This window comes from Chrysemys picta, chromosome 4, assembly GCF_011386835.1.
Source record: "Chrysemys picta bellii isolate R12L10 chromosome 4, ASM1138683v2, whole genome shotgun sequence".
NCBI lineage: Eukaryota > Metazoa > Chordata > Testudines > Emydidae > Chrysemys > Chrysemys picta.
Window position 1 is genome coordinate 129,153,372 of NC_088794.1, and position 17,110 is coordinate 129,170,481.

The 17,110-nt window shown below is 39.2% G+C and overlaps 1 protein-coding gene across 17 annotated transcripts in view; it reads left to right on the plus strand.

The window, feature by feature from the left end:
• VRK1 (VRK serine/threonine kinase 1) overlaps nt 1-17,110 on the plus strand; it is a 58,468-nt gene that overhangs the window by 24,891 nt on the left and 16,467 nt on the right. For 10 of the 17 annotated variants that reach the window (XM_005307013.4, XM_042858692.2, XM_065593580.1 and 7 more), the window contains 4 exons: nt 1,608-1,666; nt 3,251-3,429; nt 14,927-15,032; nt 15,333-15,408. In XM_005307013.4, coding sequence (XP_005307070.1) covers nt 1,608-1,666; nt 3,251-3,429; nt 14,927-15,032; nt 15,333-15,408 — 420 coding nt within the window. The remainder of the gene's footprint in view (nt 1-1,607; nt 1,667-3,250; nt 3,430-14,926; nt 15,033-15,332; nt 15,409-17,110) is intronic. The other 7 variants (XM_024103299.3, XM_065593582.1, XM_065593583.1 and 4 more) reach the window with 1 other exon arrangement.

Sequence of the window (17,110 nt, forward strand, 5' to 3'; positions counted from 1 at the left end):
AAATAAAAATCACCACTACTTAACTATTATTATTAAACTAAAGTAAGAATAAAGCAGTACAACTACCAAATAATATCAAATCAATGAATTAGTCTTTGCATTGGATTGGAGTTATGTCATAAAATGAATTAAATCATCAAATTAGTTCTAGAAATAATCCTTATAAATGCTAAAGAGAATTATAGGAAGGTGCCGGTCTGAATTCTTTAGTTGGGAGTTATAACCAATGTCAATCAAATCTGGGACTTAGAGCTGGTTAAAAATTCAGTACTAAAATGAAAATATCTAATTGACACATAGCTGAGAGCTAATTGTTTCCTTCTTAGAATTCTGTTCTTGTGTGGTGGCTAATCCTTGATGGTTTCTTGGACTTCCCGTTGATTATTATAGTTTGTGAACTTTGCTTACTCATCCTTGCGTCATCTCCCTCCAAGGTGTATGGACAAATCAGGTGTAAGACCTACCTTGGAGCCATGCAGCAATGTGGTCCAATCAGGTTTGAATTAGGTCATTAGCTTGTGTCAATTCTGGGAAAGTCCTTTTTTAAACTAGTAATTTAATTTTTAAAATATCTGGGATTTTATGTACTACAGGGACTGAAAGTCTGCCCCCTGCACCTTCGCCCCACCCTATCTATCTAGAGAATATATGAATGGTGGACATTAAACCACGTGAGGAAGCTGGCATGGTCTTATCTAGGCAAAAGGTCTTTGTGCCATGTCATCAGTTGATGGAAAATGTATTATGGAAAAATGCTATAAAAGTAGCTGATTTAAAAAAAAACCCAACAGCTTAGTAACTAAATTAAAAATAAAGAAAATCTTATGACCAATATTGCCACTGTTTTCACAAACAAGACAATTTACAGTAATACTTGGAATGGGCTGTAGGTCATGCAGCTTGCCTTTTGAAAGTTTCATCTTGACACAGGGAAGTTACTTTAAAGCATCTCAAGATGAAACTCACTTTAAAGATGTTCAATTTTATATAGGGTCTGCATTCTGATATTTCTTATTCTGTTTTTCTCACACCTGGATCTCAGCCTTGTTCCTTAGCTTATAAAGTCAGTTGCTCGGGAACAGCACAGTGCTGCAACTCTGTTTCCTTAGGCAGGGATTCAGCTGGCCCTGCAGAGGGAATTTTCTTGTCTAGGTGAAGTGAAGAGCATGTGATCACAAGGATCCTGCAGAATTTAAAGTGCTTATGTTGCATTTTTTTATCCAAAGATCTCAAAGCACTTTACAAATGTGGATAAGTATTCCCCTTTCACAGAAAGGAAGACTCTGGCACAGATATTGTCATGCAAGGAGCCAGTTACATAGATAGAAACAAAACTGAGGCTTCCGATTTTCCGGTTTCTTGCTGTAATCACTAGACAAGTGTAAAAGGTAACAGAATCAAAACAAAAGAACTGTAAGAAAAGGATTATACAATATTAAAATTATTTTTATTTACATGTCAATATTTAATTTTTTTCTTAACTTTTAATGCCTTAATATGTTTAAAAAAAAATACAGATCAGCTGTGAATGAACAAGCTGTTTTGCAATTATTAAATATAATTTATCCACAATCTAAACTATTGATTCTTCCACTTTTACTTCTCAGATATAGTGAGAATATTACAGATTTGATGAACAAGTGCTTTCCTGAGACAGAAAAACCAGGTAGGAAGAGCTTTTTAAAATATTAGTACTTGGGGTTTTATTCTATTAGACAAACATTTAATCCTTAGTCTCTCAAAAAATATAAAGCACATTGAAATAAAGCATTAATGATTCATTCCTCAAAGAAACCTGACTGGCCACCTCTACCATACTACAGCCAACTTTAATAGGGTTTAGGTAGATTATTCTGTTAGGCCAGGAATGCACTCACAGCATATCTGAAATTCCCATTTTCATGTGGCAGTAACTACTTTAATATTTGGGTATGTGTAGTAATTTTTTCTGTATTGAGTTGAATACAAACACAGACAGATGACACTTCAGCTGCTTAGAAAGATTGAGTGGGTGTCAGATTGTTGTCAGCATGTAGTCCATCTGGGAGAGGTGTCTCTGATATTCTGTTCCTCCTATCGCCTCTTTGGCTATATCTGCACTTGAAGCTAGGAGGTGTGATTCCCAGCATGGATGGACAGACTCATGCTAGCTTAGCTTGAGCTAGCATGCTAAAAATAGCAGTGTGGATGTTGCAGCAACCACAGCGGCTTGGGCCAGGCCGTGTTGTTGGCTGGGTTGCACCTAGGTGGTAGTGTTCACTGCTATTTTTAGCATGCTAATGCGAGTCTGTCTACTCTGTCATACTTCCCAGCTGCTGTGTAGACATACCCTTTAAGTTCTTCCCAGTGACTAGAGCCAGAACCTGCCTCTGCTTCTGCCTTCCCAAACAGCAGTAAAGTGAAACTGACCAATGTTTTGAATAGCAGTAATTAAATTTACAAGACAGGTAAGTTTTCTTTCTGTTATAGGAAAGGTGTGAACAGTAGCAGTCACTAGTTTAGTCTGCAGACTGGAAGATAGCAATCCTCTGGCTCGCACTCATTTCTAGTTGGAAACATCTTCACAACTGTAAGGGTTAGAAATTAATTTTTGTAATAAATTTAGATTCTAAAGAAACACTTGTCTGGGAAAACTTGTGACTCGCCATATGAGAATTGGCTAGCAGATTTTCAAAGTCCTGACATTAATTTTACATGCTTTTTTGCAGAAATTAGAAATGGAAAAATTCTCTTGGGTCACCCAATCCTAATTGTCAATACAGGATTGTTTCATTCTTATTAATATTTTAGCAAATATAGTTTTAAAGGTGAAATGATGAAAAGTCCCTGCCTTTGATTAAAATAAAATACATGAGAAATAGTTTCTCCTTAACTTACCTGGCAAAGTTCTGGGCTCAGGCTCTTATTTCACCTGTAGTAGATCATCTTAAATGCAGGGAAGAAATATCAGTTGAATAAAAGGCTCACTGTAGAGGAAATAAGCATATTCAAAAATAGTTTTTAAAGGCTGAATATTTCCTTCATTGTAATGAATGTAGAAAAGTGGTGCTGTGATAATTTGTTAATGAGCCCTGGGATGATTTTTTTCTTATTTCTAAAATATGCTGTATTAAACAGCTATAATTATGTTTAAATATCCATATCAAAGAATCCCAAAAAGGATGTATACATAATTCTCACATTTTTTGGTAAAACCTATTGATTACCAACTGCTTTAAATAGAAATTAATTTTATGTACCATTCCCTCAGATGAAATAGCCAAGTACATGGAAAAGGTGAAGTTATTGAGCTACGAAGAGAAACCTCTTTATCAGCATTTCCGAGAAATACTTTTGCAAGGTCTTAAGGCTATTGGGCAAAAGGATGATGGCATACTGGACTTCAGTTTTTCAGAGAATGGAGATTTGCGAACCAAGCCTGTACAAAAGGTTGTTTCTTTTTACTTTTAAAATCAGCTTTTAATGGATCTTGTTTTAAACTAAATAAAATGATATGGAAAATGGATGTCATAATTAGCCTAAATAGGAAAGTAAGGAAAAAGAAAAGTAAGTCTCAACTGTTTGTTAGCTTTACAGCATATTTCATAAGCAGACACATGGGCTAATTTTAATTTAACTAATTGCTCTGAAAGTTTTTAATATAGCATAATGTTAGCAGGTATACTTTCACATGCAGTAAATAATACCTTGGGAAAGAGAATGTATATTTAGTTGTAATGACATTTGAACAGATGAACATTGCAGTTAATTTACACATTTTTTTTTTCAAGAGTCTAAAAAATTCCAGATGGGCCAAAGTGTGAGGTAAAATCAGAAGTCTAGTTACCTTTTGGTTTCATTTCAGGTTTCTTACCTTACATAACTATACCTAAATACTTACTTTTAAATGAACATCCTTATGTCATCAAATTGCTACTGAAATTCAGGTATTGTGTACAGTATTATTATTTGTATTATCGTAGCACCTAGGAGACCCAGCCATGGACCAGGACCCCATTGTGCTAGGCACTGAACAAAAAGGTGTTCTTCACAATTAGTATAGTACTAGATTAGGGGTATATTAATCTTTTTATTTAGGCTTGGCAGATTTTTTTACTATAATTTTGATGTATAATTGCAATGCTTGTTTTTAAGTATTTATTTTATCAATTTAAATTTTCACAGTTGGGAAATTGAGGGGGGCAGACAATTATTTAATGACAGTAGATATTGAGATTCAGCAAGTTAGCTTTATAACTATTAAAATACAAATTGTCAGCATCACATGTCAGAAGATACAAAGTAAATATCCGTAAATCAAACTCTTAAGTTCTCAAGCAACATTTTTCTTTGCCTATCTGTACATTTAGATTATTATCAATGGAAATATTTTTTGTTGGTTTGTATGTGTATGATGAAATGGATGTTTACCGACAAAAATCTAATACTTCCAGAGGTACTTGTATTCAAGTAGACCGAACTCTAAATTGTGTCTCACATATGGAACCTTGTTGTGCATTTGCATTTGCACAAGTAGCTCTTTCCAATTAGTAAAATGTACAAACATACTTACACCACGGAGGAGATTTTATAATTCACACATTTCAGAAAAGGATCCTAGCATATTAACTTTATAGGTAAATACTGATTTCCCATTGTCAGTATGCAACTGCTTGTGTGGAATCTGTGTGGATGTTTATACAGAAGAAACATATGCTAGTGGGACTAGTTCTTAGTGAAAGCTATAGTACTATACATATGCAGAAAACCCTCTGCAAATTTATTTACAGATGTAAATTTCATCATTTCATGAAAACTGCTCCCTAATTTTTTGAGGAAAAGTTAAAATCTGGAATTTGTTATGAAGAAGGATACTGAGGCATTAATATAACTAAAATTTAAGCTAGGTTACCAAATAAGCATTACTGTTACTGCCTGTATAGGACAAAACTTGATAGACAAAGGCAAGTAACTGGGAGACAGACATTTTAGACTTGATCCTCACTAACAGGGAGGTATTGGTGGTGAAGTTGAAGGCAATGTGGGTGAAACTGATCATGAAATAATAGATGTAAAAATTCTAAGGAAGGAAAGGAGTAAGAGAAGCAGAATAGGGACAACGAACTTCAAAAAAGCAGATTTCAACAACTCAGAGGTATGTACATAGGTATGTAAGGTCCTCTGGGCAGAAAATCTGAGGGATAAAGTAGTTGAGAAGATCTGGCAGTTTCTCAAGGAGATTATTAAATGTGAAACAGCAAACTATCCCAGGCAAAAGAAAGATAAGAATAATAAGAGGCCAATATGGCTCCTTTAGGAGCTCTTTAATCATTAGAAAGGAGTCCTACAAAATGTGGAAACATGGACAAATTGCTTAAGAATACAAAAGTATAGCACAAGCATGTAGTGATAAAATCAGAAAGGCTGAGGCTCAAAATGAGTTACATCTAGCAAGGGACATAAAAGACACTAAGAAGAGGGGGTCATAGAATCATAGAATATCAGGCTTGGAAGGGACCTCAGGAGGTCATCTAGCCCTGCTCAAAGCAGGATCAATCCCCAGACAGATTTTTGCCCCAGATCCCGAAGTGGCCCCCGCAAGGATTGAACTCCCAACCCTGGGTTTAGCAGGCTAGTGCTCAAACCACTGAGCTATCGCTACCCTCCAATAGATATATTAGGAGCAAGGGAAAGACAGGAAAGTGTAGATCCTGTATTTAGTGGGGAAGGAGAGCTAATAATGGATGACATTATGAAAGCTGAGGTGTTTAATGCCTATTTTGCTTCTGTCTTCACTAAAAAGGCTAGTGGTGACCGGATACTCAGCACAGTACTAACAACACTGGGGAAGGAATTCAACCCAAAATAGGGAACGAACAGGTTTAAGTGTATTTAGATAAATGAGAGATATTGAAGTTGGCAGGACCTGATGAAAATCACCCTGTGATACTTAAGGAACAAGTTGAAACAATCTTGGACTGTTAGCAGTTATCTTTGAGAACTCATGGAGGGTAGGTAAGATCCCAGAGGACTGGAGAAGGGCATACATAATACCACTCTTTAAAAGGGGAACAAAGAAGGCCCAGGGAATTATAGGCCAGTCATCCTAGCTTTGGTACCTGGTAAGTTACTGGAACAGATCAGATGCTTACAGATTGATTGTTTAATAGAAGATAATTGGGCTATATGTAATAGCCAAAATGGATTTGTCGAGAATGAATCATGCCGAACCAACCTAATTTCCTTCTTTGACAGGGTTATAGCCTGGGTGGGGGGAGCAATAAACATATATCTTGATTTAATAAGGCTTTTGACACAGTCCCATGTGACGTTCTCATTAGCCAATGTGGCCACAACTATTTCACATTTGGAGACCATATATACCTTCAAGTCAGCGGCACTGCTATGGGTACCTGCATGGTCCCACAGTATGCCAACATTTTTATGGCTGACTTAGAACAACGCTTCCTTAGCTCTCATCCCCTAACACCCCTACTCTACTTGCGTTACATTGATGACATCTTCATCATCTGGACCCATGGAAAAGAGGACCCCTTGAGGAATTCCACCCTGACTTCAACAATTTCCATCCCACCATCAACCTCAGCCTAGACCAATCCACACAAGCGGTCCATTTCCTGGACACTACTGTGCTAATAAGCGATGGTCACGTAAACACCACCCTATACCGGAAACCTACTGACCGCTATACTTACCTACATGCCTCCAGCTTCCATCCATTCCACCACACAATCCATTGTCTACAGCCAAGCTCTAAGATATAACCGCATTTGCTCCAATCCCTCAGACAGAGACAAACACCTACAAGATCTCTATCAAGCATTCTTAAAACTACAAAACCCACCTGCTGAAGTGAAAAAACAGATTGACTGACCCAGAAGAGTACCCAGAAGTTACCTACTACAGAAGTTACCTACCAATAAAGAAAATAACACAACGCCACTAGCTCTCACCTTCAGCCCCCAACTAAAAACTCTCCAGCACATCATAAAAGATCTACAACCTATCCTGAAAGATAATCCCTCACTCTCATAGATCTTGGGAGACAGACCAGTCCTCACTTACAGACAGCCCTGCAACCTGAAGCAAATACTCACCAGCAACCACACAACAAAAACACTAACCCAGGAACCAATCCTTGCAACAAAGCCTGATACCAGCTCTGTCCACATATTGATTCAAGTCACACCATCAGAGGACCTAATCACATTAGCCATGCCATCAGGGGCTTGTTCACCTGCACATCTACCAATGTGATATATGCCATCATGTGCCAGCAATGCCCCTCTGCCATGTACATTGGCCAAACCGGACAGTCTATACGCAAAAGAATAAATGGACACACATCTGACATCAGGAATCATAACATTCAAAAACCAGTAGGAGAACACTTCAACCTCTCTGGTCACTCAGTAACAGACTTAAAGGTGGCAATTTTTCAACAGAAAAGCTTCAAAAACAGACTCCAACGAGAAACTGCTGAACTTGAATTAATATGCAAACTAGATACCATTAACTTTGGCTTGAATAGAGACTGGGAGTGGCTGGGTCATTACACAAATTGAATCTATTTCCCCATGTTACGTATCCTCACACCTTTTTGTCAACTGTCTGAAATGGGCCAGCTTGATTATCGCTAAAAACGTTTTTTTTTTCTCCTGCTGATAATAGCTCATCTTAATTAATTAGCCTCTTAGAGTTGGTATGGCAGCTTCCACCTTTTCATGTTCTCTGTGTGTGTGTGTGTGTGTGTATCTAACTATCTATGTGTTCCATTCTATGCATCTGATGAAGCGGGCTATAGCCCACAAAAGCTTATGCTCAAATAAATGTGTTTGTCTCTAAGATGCCACAAGTACTCCTGTTCTTTTTGTATTCAAAGAGTAGTTATCAATGGGTTTCTGTCAAACTGGAGAGAGGTAGCAGGTTGGGTCCAGCAGAGGTCCATCCTTGGTCCAGTACTAGTCAATATTTTCATTAAGACTTGGATGATGGAGTGGAGAGTATGCTTATAATATTTACGGATGACACAAAACTGGGAGAGGTTGCTAGCACTTGGGAGGACAGGATTAGAATTCAAAAGGAGCCTGACAAACTGGAGAGTTAGTCTGAATTCAACAAGATGAAATTCAGTAAATACAAGTTGAAACTACTACCCTTAGGAAGGAAAATTCATATGCATAATTACAGAAAGGGAAATAACTAGTTAGGTGGGAGTAGTGAAAAGGATCTGCGGATTATAGTGGATCACAAATTGCATAAGTGATGCAGTTGTGGAAAAAGCTAATATTCTGGGCAGTATTAACAAGAGTTCTGTGTGTAATACCTGGCTTGTAAATGTCCTGTTTTTATTCTGTATTGGTGAGGCCTCAACTGGAGTACTGCATCTAGTTCTGGGTGCCACACTTTAGGAGAGATGTGGATAAATTGGAGAGAGTCCAGAGGAGAGCAGCAAGAATGATAGGCCAGGTTTTCGAATCCTTTTTAAAACCTTTCCTCATAAAAAACCAAAACAAAATCTGGGCATATTTAGTCTCGAGAAAAGAAGACTTGGGGTGGGGACCTGGTAACAGTCTTCAAATATAGTAAGGGCTCTTATAAAGAAGACTGTGGTCAATTGTTCTCCATGTCTGCTGAAGATAGGACCAGAAGTAATGGGTTTAATCTGCAGCTAGGGTGGTTTAGGTTAGATATCAGGAAAAACTTTATAACTGTAAGGGTAGTTAAGCACTGGAATAGGCTTCCAAGGGATGCTGGGGAATCCCCATCATTGGAGGTTTTTAAGAACAGGTTGGACAAACACCTGTCAGGGATGGTCTAGGTTTACTTGGTCCTGCATCAGTTCAGGAGCCTGGACTAGATGACCCCTCAAGTCCCTTTCCGCTCTACATTTCTGTGATTGAGAGGTGGGCCCAGGTATTTAAACATAGGTATTGAAACATCATTCTTTGTATGTATTTTGTACAGCCCTATGTCATACAAAGTAATTTTAATCAGTAACATATTTCTAAACGAACTTACAGCAGAAGTGTAAGAATTTTTCACTTTATTGTAGTGAAATAGTATGTTTAAGCTAATAACAAAACAGTGACTTACAAACAAATAATTGATAAAAATGTTGACTCCACTGATGACAAGAAGATCAAGGGTAGTCCACTACGTTTGCAGGTGGGATTTTTTGGCTGCTCTAACAGCAACAGAATTGTGTGCACACATGCTTCTCTACAAGTATTGTTTGAAAAGATAGTGTCTGATATTACTGCTTAGTCAGCCATACGTTAAAGATCTCATGCAGAAAGTATGAAACCAAACGAAAAGCTACAGGAGATTGAAGTCCTCTGAAGTAATACCTCAAGCTTTTCTAAGGGCTTGTCTACACTTGCATGCTTAAATTGCAGCCACTGCCTGGATTGCAGCGGCATCGATTTAGTGCAGGTCTGGTGAAGACATGATAAGTTGATCAGAGTGCTCTCCCATCGACTTCAGTATTCCACCTCCCAGAGGGGTGGAAGGTAAGTCGGCAGGAGAGCGTCTCCCGCCAACATAGCGCAATGTAGGCACTGCGTTAGGTCGATGTAAGCAACTTCGCTCAGGTGGGTGATTATTTTTCACACCCCTGAGCAACATAACTTATATCGACTTAAGTGGCAATGTAGACCACACCTAAGTTACGATTTTGCATGGGAACTAATCCCCTGGTTAAAAATTGCATTACCATAGTTTTATTGTTAATGCTGAATCATGTGTAAAGATCTGCCCAGCAAGGAGAGCTCATTAACATGAGTTCCTTCCCCTGTGGATCAATGTGGTTTGGATCTGTGTGCTGAATGAAATCTGTTTCTGTTGGTTGGCTGACTTTGCTGTGTTAGGTTGGCCTGCTGCAGAGCCAACATCTGTGACCTTCTGAGTCTCTTGTGTCCTTGTCCAGCTCAGAAGACTATATGTATTTCCTATTAAATCAGGCCCTAGGTTTTAAAAACCTAATGTATTTTCCTTTAGTCAGGTCAATCATCACCATTCCCTAGATGGCGACATTACTTACCTATAGGTGTTTTTGTTTGCATGCATTGAGGTTTTTATTTATTGTGCCCCTTTTTGTTTTCTTCTGGTGGGGTGCCATAGGCCTAGTCATCTTACATTCATTTGCAATGGTTTTGTTGAAGTGTTTAAACTGAGAGCAGAATATAGGTCTCATAGCTTAGTGGTTCCCAACTTTTTACTAACGTGACCCACCAACTGCAGCCAAATTCATGTGTGTGGCCCAAAATGTTAGGCCAGCATCCTTCTCTTCTGCTATCACCTCCTCACCCTTCCAAGAGGGCACCAGCCGCCCACAGCAGCCCAGCACTGCAAATCTAATCCTGGCTCAGCCAAGAGAGGAGGCCCTACAGGGATGGGGGAGAGAGTTGGAAAGGAAGCTTGCCTCACTCACCCCGCAGTAGTAGGAGCTTTTGTCCTGCAGGGCTGGGCCTTCTCCCTTCATTGGAACCTGACACACAAAGTCACACTGTCACTCAGGCTTGACCTGGCTGTGGCAAAGTGTACTTTCTGTTGCAGTTACATACCATGCCCGAAAGCCCTTCCATCTATGCTAGATTTTCTAGGTCCAGTATTTCAGCTGTGGTTTCAGGATAGAAGGGAAGGGATTGTACTACTCCTACTGCCAAGGGCCTGTCTGACAGCACTCCAGAAGGCTTGCTGGATGGAGAGAGGGAGTTGGTTCTCACCAAGCAAGTCCCTCTTTCCTGAAAGTTGTGTGTGTGTTTGTTTGGCTCGTAGAACCGCATGGTGAATTACATGAGGATATTGATATAATAGGCATCATGGAAACTTGATGAAATGAGGATAATCAATGGGACATAATGATACCAGGGTACAAAATATATAGGAATTACAGGGTATGTTATGTTTGATAGGCCAGTGGCAGTGTTTTTCTTGTTTTTTGTTTTTAAAAGTGTATTCAAATAAGGTGAAAATCTTAAATGAATCAAACTGTACTATAGAATTTCTATGGATACAAATTCCATGCTTGAATAATTAATAGAGTAGTAGGAATATGTTACTGACCACCTGACTAGGATGATAGTGACTATGAAATGTTAAGGGAGGTTAGAGAGGCTACAAAACCAGAAAACATAATAGTAGATGATTTCAAGTATCCTTATATTGATGGGGTAAATTTCACCTCAGGGTGTGATACAGACATAAAGTTTCTAGACACCATAAATCGCTGCTTCTTGGAGCACTGTACTCCTGGAACCCACACTCTTGGTTTAGTCCTAAGTGGAACACAAGATCTGGTCCAAGAGGTAATTGTAGCTGAACTGCTTGGGAATAGTGACCATAATGTACCGTATATTCTTGTTCATAAGCCGCATTTTTTTTAGTAAAGAAGGGGGTCGGCTTATGAACGGGTATAGAGAGGGAGAGGTGGGACACAGCCCCTCCCCCCAACAGAGGAAGCAAGGAGAGGCAGCAGAGACAGAAGGGAAGAGGCAGGGCCAGAGTGTCTCCGCTTCTGGCTACGCTCCTGTCCCCGCAGCCTCCAAAGCAGCTGCAGCTCCGGGGTTGGCAGGCTGCAGCCTTGCCGCTTGGCCCCACCCCCCAGAGCAGGCTGTGGCTGTGCTGCCTGGCCCAGCCTGCTGGAACATGCTGCGGCTGCGCTGCCCGTCTGGCCCACCGGAGCAAGCTGCATCTGCGCTGCCCAGTCTGCTGGAGCAGCTCCAGCCAGGCCAGAGGCATCCTCCCCAGATAAAGTGGGAAGGGATGGAATGGGGAGAGTGGGGAGGTCCCGGGCTAGGGCTGGGGTCATGTGGGGGGTGGTCACAGGGGTTACTCCCCTGACTCCCAGCTTCTCCCCCCCCCCACCCCCAAAAAAATTTCCCCACCATTTGCTGGCCCATCAGGGTAAGCAGCTGGCGTGCCGGGACACTTTGTTTACTTAGGTTTACCTTCGTGCCTGCGGATGCTCAAGGTAAACAAACCATCTTGGCCTGCCACTGGCTTATCCTGATGGCCCGGGAGCCAAAGTTTGCTGACCCCTGAATTATAGGCTTATGAACGGGTTATAAACATTTTCCATTTTTACTTATTCATCTTGGGGGGGTCGGCTTATAAACGAACTGACATATGATTGAGTATAAACAGTAATTAAATTTAGCATCATTCTAGGGAGGAAAGTACCAAAAACAAATAGTGAAATTTAACTTTAAAAATGGAACTTACACAAGAAGGACGCTTCTTAAATGGAAATTAAAAATAGTAGTCACAAGGGTAAAATGCCTTCAAACAGCATGAAGACTACTTAAAAACATAGAGGCTCAGACTAAATGTATATCCCAAATCAAAAAAGATGGTAGGAGGACCAAAAGAATGCCACAGTTGCTGAACAGCAGAGTAGTGGAGGCCATTATAGGCTATAAGGCATCCTTTAAAATTTGGAAGTCAAATCCTAATGAGGAAAATAGGAAGGAGCACAAACTCTGGCAAGTAAAAGTATAATAAGGCAGGCAATGAGAGAATTTGAGAAGCAACTTGCTAAAGACACAAAAACTAACAAGATATTTAAGTCCAAAGCAGACTGCAAGGAGTCGGAGGGATCTCACAAAACTGGGTGACCGGGCAACAAAAGGCAGATGAAATTCGGGGGGGGGGGGGGGAAAATAATCCCATCTATACATACACAATGATGGGTTCTAAATTAGCTGTTACCATCCAAGAAAGAAGTCTTGGCATTACCCTGGATGGTTCTCTCAAAAATTCCGCTCAATGTGTAGCAGCAGTCAAAAAAGACTAACGGTATGTTAGGAACTATTGGGAAAGACATAGAAAATATTGTAATGCCACTGTATAAACCCATGGTGTGCTCTCAGTTTAGAAAAGAGACAACTAAAGCAGGATATGATAGGTGTATAAAATCATGAATGGTATGGAAAAAGTGAACAGATAAGTTACTTATCCTTTCACACAATACAAAAACCAGAGGTCACCCGATGAAATTAATAGGCAGCAGATTTAATACACATAAGAGGAAGTATTTTTCAAGCAATGCACAACTAACCTTGTGGAACTCATTGCTGTGGGATATGGTGGCCAAAAGTATAACTGGTTCAAAAAAGAACTGGATAAATTAATGCAGGATAGATCCGTCAATGTCTGTCTGTTAGTCAAAATAGTCAGGGGTGCAAGCCGATGCTCGGGGTGACCCTCATCTCGGATTACCAGAAGCTGGGCATGGAAGACAGAGGCAGATCATTGCATAATTGTTCTGTTCTGTGCACAAGCTCTAGCATAACAAGAAGATACCAACATTATATTCCAGAGGAAGCCTCTGTAACTGTTAAACTAAACTCCCTGGAGTAAGGGCCATGTCTTATGTTTTTTCCGCGCTTAGCACACTGACAGCACTCCATAATTGTTGGAAAATAAACAGTGGAAATGTGGGTTACAGTGATTCATACTTCCTTCTCACATTCTGTTTCAAACACACAGGTGTTGCTTTTGTGAGATGAATACTGCCTGATTTCCGTTGCCATGTGATTCACCTGCATCAAGATTGAGATTCTTTTTTTATTAAATAATCTTGGAAACAAGATAAATGTACTTTGCTTTTGTGTAGAATGTAATTGATATCTGTTTTTATGATGAGCGTTTAAAATCTCTCACAGTACAATCAGGTGGAATGCATTATCTCCTGTATAAAGGCAATACAGTGCTGAAATATTCCTCCTTAATTTTGGTCAGAACGAACAAAAGTGTCTGTGTTTATTCCTGCCTAATGCATCACAAATCTGCTGACATGCTAACCTTGGAGTCTTGGCTGGCGTTAATCAGGCCTGTGCACCGGCAGGAAAGATGTACCTAATGCACTCCATCAGTGCAGTTTGCATATGGAAGTTCTCACAGGGGAGCTGCCCTGTGCCAGCTGAGGGTTACCTGCCCACTGCAGTTATTGTATGTAATTATCGAACCAATCTGTTCAGCCCAGCAGGGTTTAGATGGTAATCATGAGGCAACACTTTGGAAAAGAAAGATGTAATGTGCTCTCCCCTTCTATCAGCTATGTGAAGTTGTAACACTTTTAAAGATATTTTAGTAAAGCAGTACATTCTTATTCAGTTAATAAAAAAGCAAGTTAAACTTTCCCAATGTTTAGCAAACTTATGTATGTGGGCCAATACATCCTTTGCAAAATGATGTGATTTTTTTTTTTTAAGAAAGTTTCCATAGCCACTTTCAGAATACTTTGCAACAGTGGGATTAATTGTAATAAACAGATAAGTTCTATATATTCAGAAGTTTTAAAATGTGTCTTGAATAGAGTTCAGCATTCCCTTGTAGCTCTCTTTGGAAGAGAACCTATAGTTGCCCTTAGGAAAAAATAATGTGCTGTCTGTGGGTGTTAGATACTTTTTAGCCGTGCAAAAAAAGGCTTTAAGCCTTTGGATTCAGATAAAGTTTGACTTAATATGGTATATGTTAATTACTAAAAATGTAATTAATTTTAATGTTGGGTAAGAACATTTTTCTGTATTTTAGGATAGATTGATTCTTTGATAATTATTAAATTTAAATTATTACTAAAATTAGAGAGGCCTTGATTTAGAAATGTGGATTGTTATAATTTAAAATAAAAACATTCTTAAAATGTGAACAAATAGCTTTTTGTGGAAAGGTAAAACTGAACTGTTTAAAATTGTATATTGTAATCAGTACTGTGTCTAACGTTTAGATTAATATTTTTGAGTCAGTTGCCTTCTGCATATAGGGTATAGTGAATGTTCAGATCAGGTGTAATGGAGATTGTGGGACAAATGACTTAGAATCACAGTGTAACACATGTAAATAGCTTCTACCTCACTCTTATTTAGTCAGTCTACTTGGAATTTCTGCTGTTGTCTCAACCACTTTCTTTTCTTTTTTACAGAAGAAAAGAAAGGCAGCGGCGTCAGCAGCAGCCACAACAGAGGAAAGCACTGGAACAGACATGGAAGATGTGGAAAGTCCACGAAAGAAGAGACCTGCTCGTTGTAGTAAGTCAAGAGCCATATTTCCATTAGTCTGTGCTATTCACTCCCACACTGATAAGAATTAGTCCTACCTTTAAATTTTTTGGCTTTCATGGCAGGTAACTTTAGGAAAATAGAGGTTTAGCTATCTGTCCTATGTACAGCAATTATATGAATATGTTCATTATGTTTGCATGTCATATAAAGCTGATGGGAGTATTAGTCGATAAACATTGATAGTTGCTCCCTGCCCCTTTTGCCATTGGTCATTCTCCCCCTTCGTTTTCATTTTCTCTTCCCCTGTCTTGTCCAATTCGCTGTCAGGAAACGCTGACTCCTCAGGACCAATTCCTCACAGCATGTTACAGCCAGAGGCTAGCAGCAGCAGCAGCTTACAACAGTGAGTGGATTTAAAGTAAAGGAAAGGAGTAGTTTTAAGGATAGAGAATTATGAAAATAGAATTAAAATAATTTGGTAATTTGACAATTGCTTTTCTTAGAAAAAACCATAGACTAGTACAATAGGGTGACTGTAAATCAAGATTAAGATTCATTGGTAGAGCTGTCTGAGAAAACGTGTGTAGTGCATATTCATGCTATTTCTGGCTTTAGCCTTTGCTATCTATCCCTCACACAGATGAGAAAAAAATTCAACTAATTAGAAAAATAGTAAATGATTCTGAAGAATATTTGTTTCAGATTATATTTTTCAAATAAAAGTGCAAAGCAGTGTCCAGGGTTAAGCACTATAAAAATAACAAAACAGTGGAAGTCAGAGACACTTGAGTTTTTAACAAGCAAAACTGATTTTATGGCAAATGTAGACGGGAAAGAAGGAAGGCAGGGGAAAAAGTGATGCTACACTTAGAAGTAGAATTATTTGTAATTTATGAATTGAGCCTGGTATAAATACCTAGACATGACATGAACTACAGCGATCAGACTAGTTTCATACCAGAGTTTGACATTGTCCCTTCATGTTTCAGCTGTTTACAGAGAAGTCTGACCATGAAAAAATGACTTGTGCATTTTTAATATGAATGTTTCTGTATTGCTGACTTCAATTTATTTAATTTTTTTTCAGTCCTGGAAGGTTGTTAATTAACTAGATTACACTTTATGCAGGCAACAGAGGGATTCAGTTTTATGCTGAATTTTATTCTATAGTTTAAACAGATTTTAATTAAGACCAGATAACACAATGTTTTATGATTTTTGTGACCACCAAATCTGTACTCTACCAGTGGTTTGGCCACTAATCTGAACCGCAGGTACTGGCCTAAACCTGATCCAAATCTGAAAACTGCGTTTTTGGTTCTTCCTAGTTAAAATATTTATGATATCTTCTATGACTGATGCATATCCTTACTTATTGCATTGCCTTCTAAAATTTGAGTTCAGTATTAAACAGTTCTTTGTATCAGTTTGGATCTCTCTGAGGGTGCACATGCCTATGCACATGAGCTTGGAATCTTTTCGGAGTAACGGTGTAACAATGTCTGGGCCATACATGTCCTGTGTCTCTTCGTGCCCTCATGTGAGGGCTTAAAGGGTGGATTGGCTGCGACACTCCTTCAGTTCCCTCTTACCATGTATGCCAACCAGACAGAACCTGGCAAATGTTCGACCTGGTATTCTTCCTTGAGCTTCAAACTCACTTCAAATTATATTATGAAGAAAACCCTCTTCAATTCCATGTTTCTAACTGATTTGGATGTTCCAAAAAATTTAAATAAAACCCAGGCGGTGACTCCATTGAGGGTTGAGGCATTTAGTGCTAGCCATAGTCATGGTGGATTTTTAACCCCTATGGGTTTAGCTCTGTCCACAGTGAAATGATCTTGTGCCCTTAATTGGCAGGCACAGCCGATGACTTTTCTGCCTTGGGAGGGGCACATCCCCCAACAGATGCTCAGTCTGTCATTCCTTCTTGGCCCACACTTGAAAATTGAGACACAAGGCTCAAATTACACCTCTTTCAGCAATCCATGAAAGTAATGTCTGATCCTGGAGAGGAGAGATCCATGGAATGTGAATAGAGGAGACTATCCACAGCAAGTGCTGTAGAAAGCAGGCACCTGACCACTTGTTCCAGCCAGAAG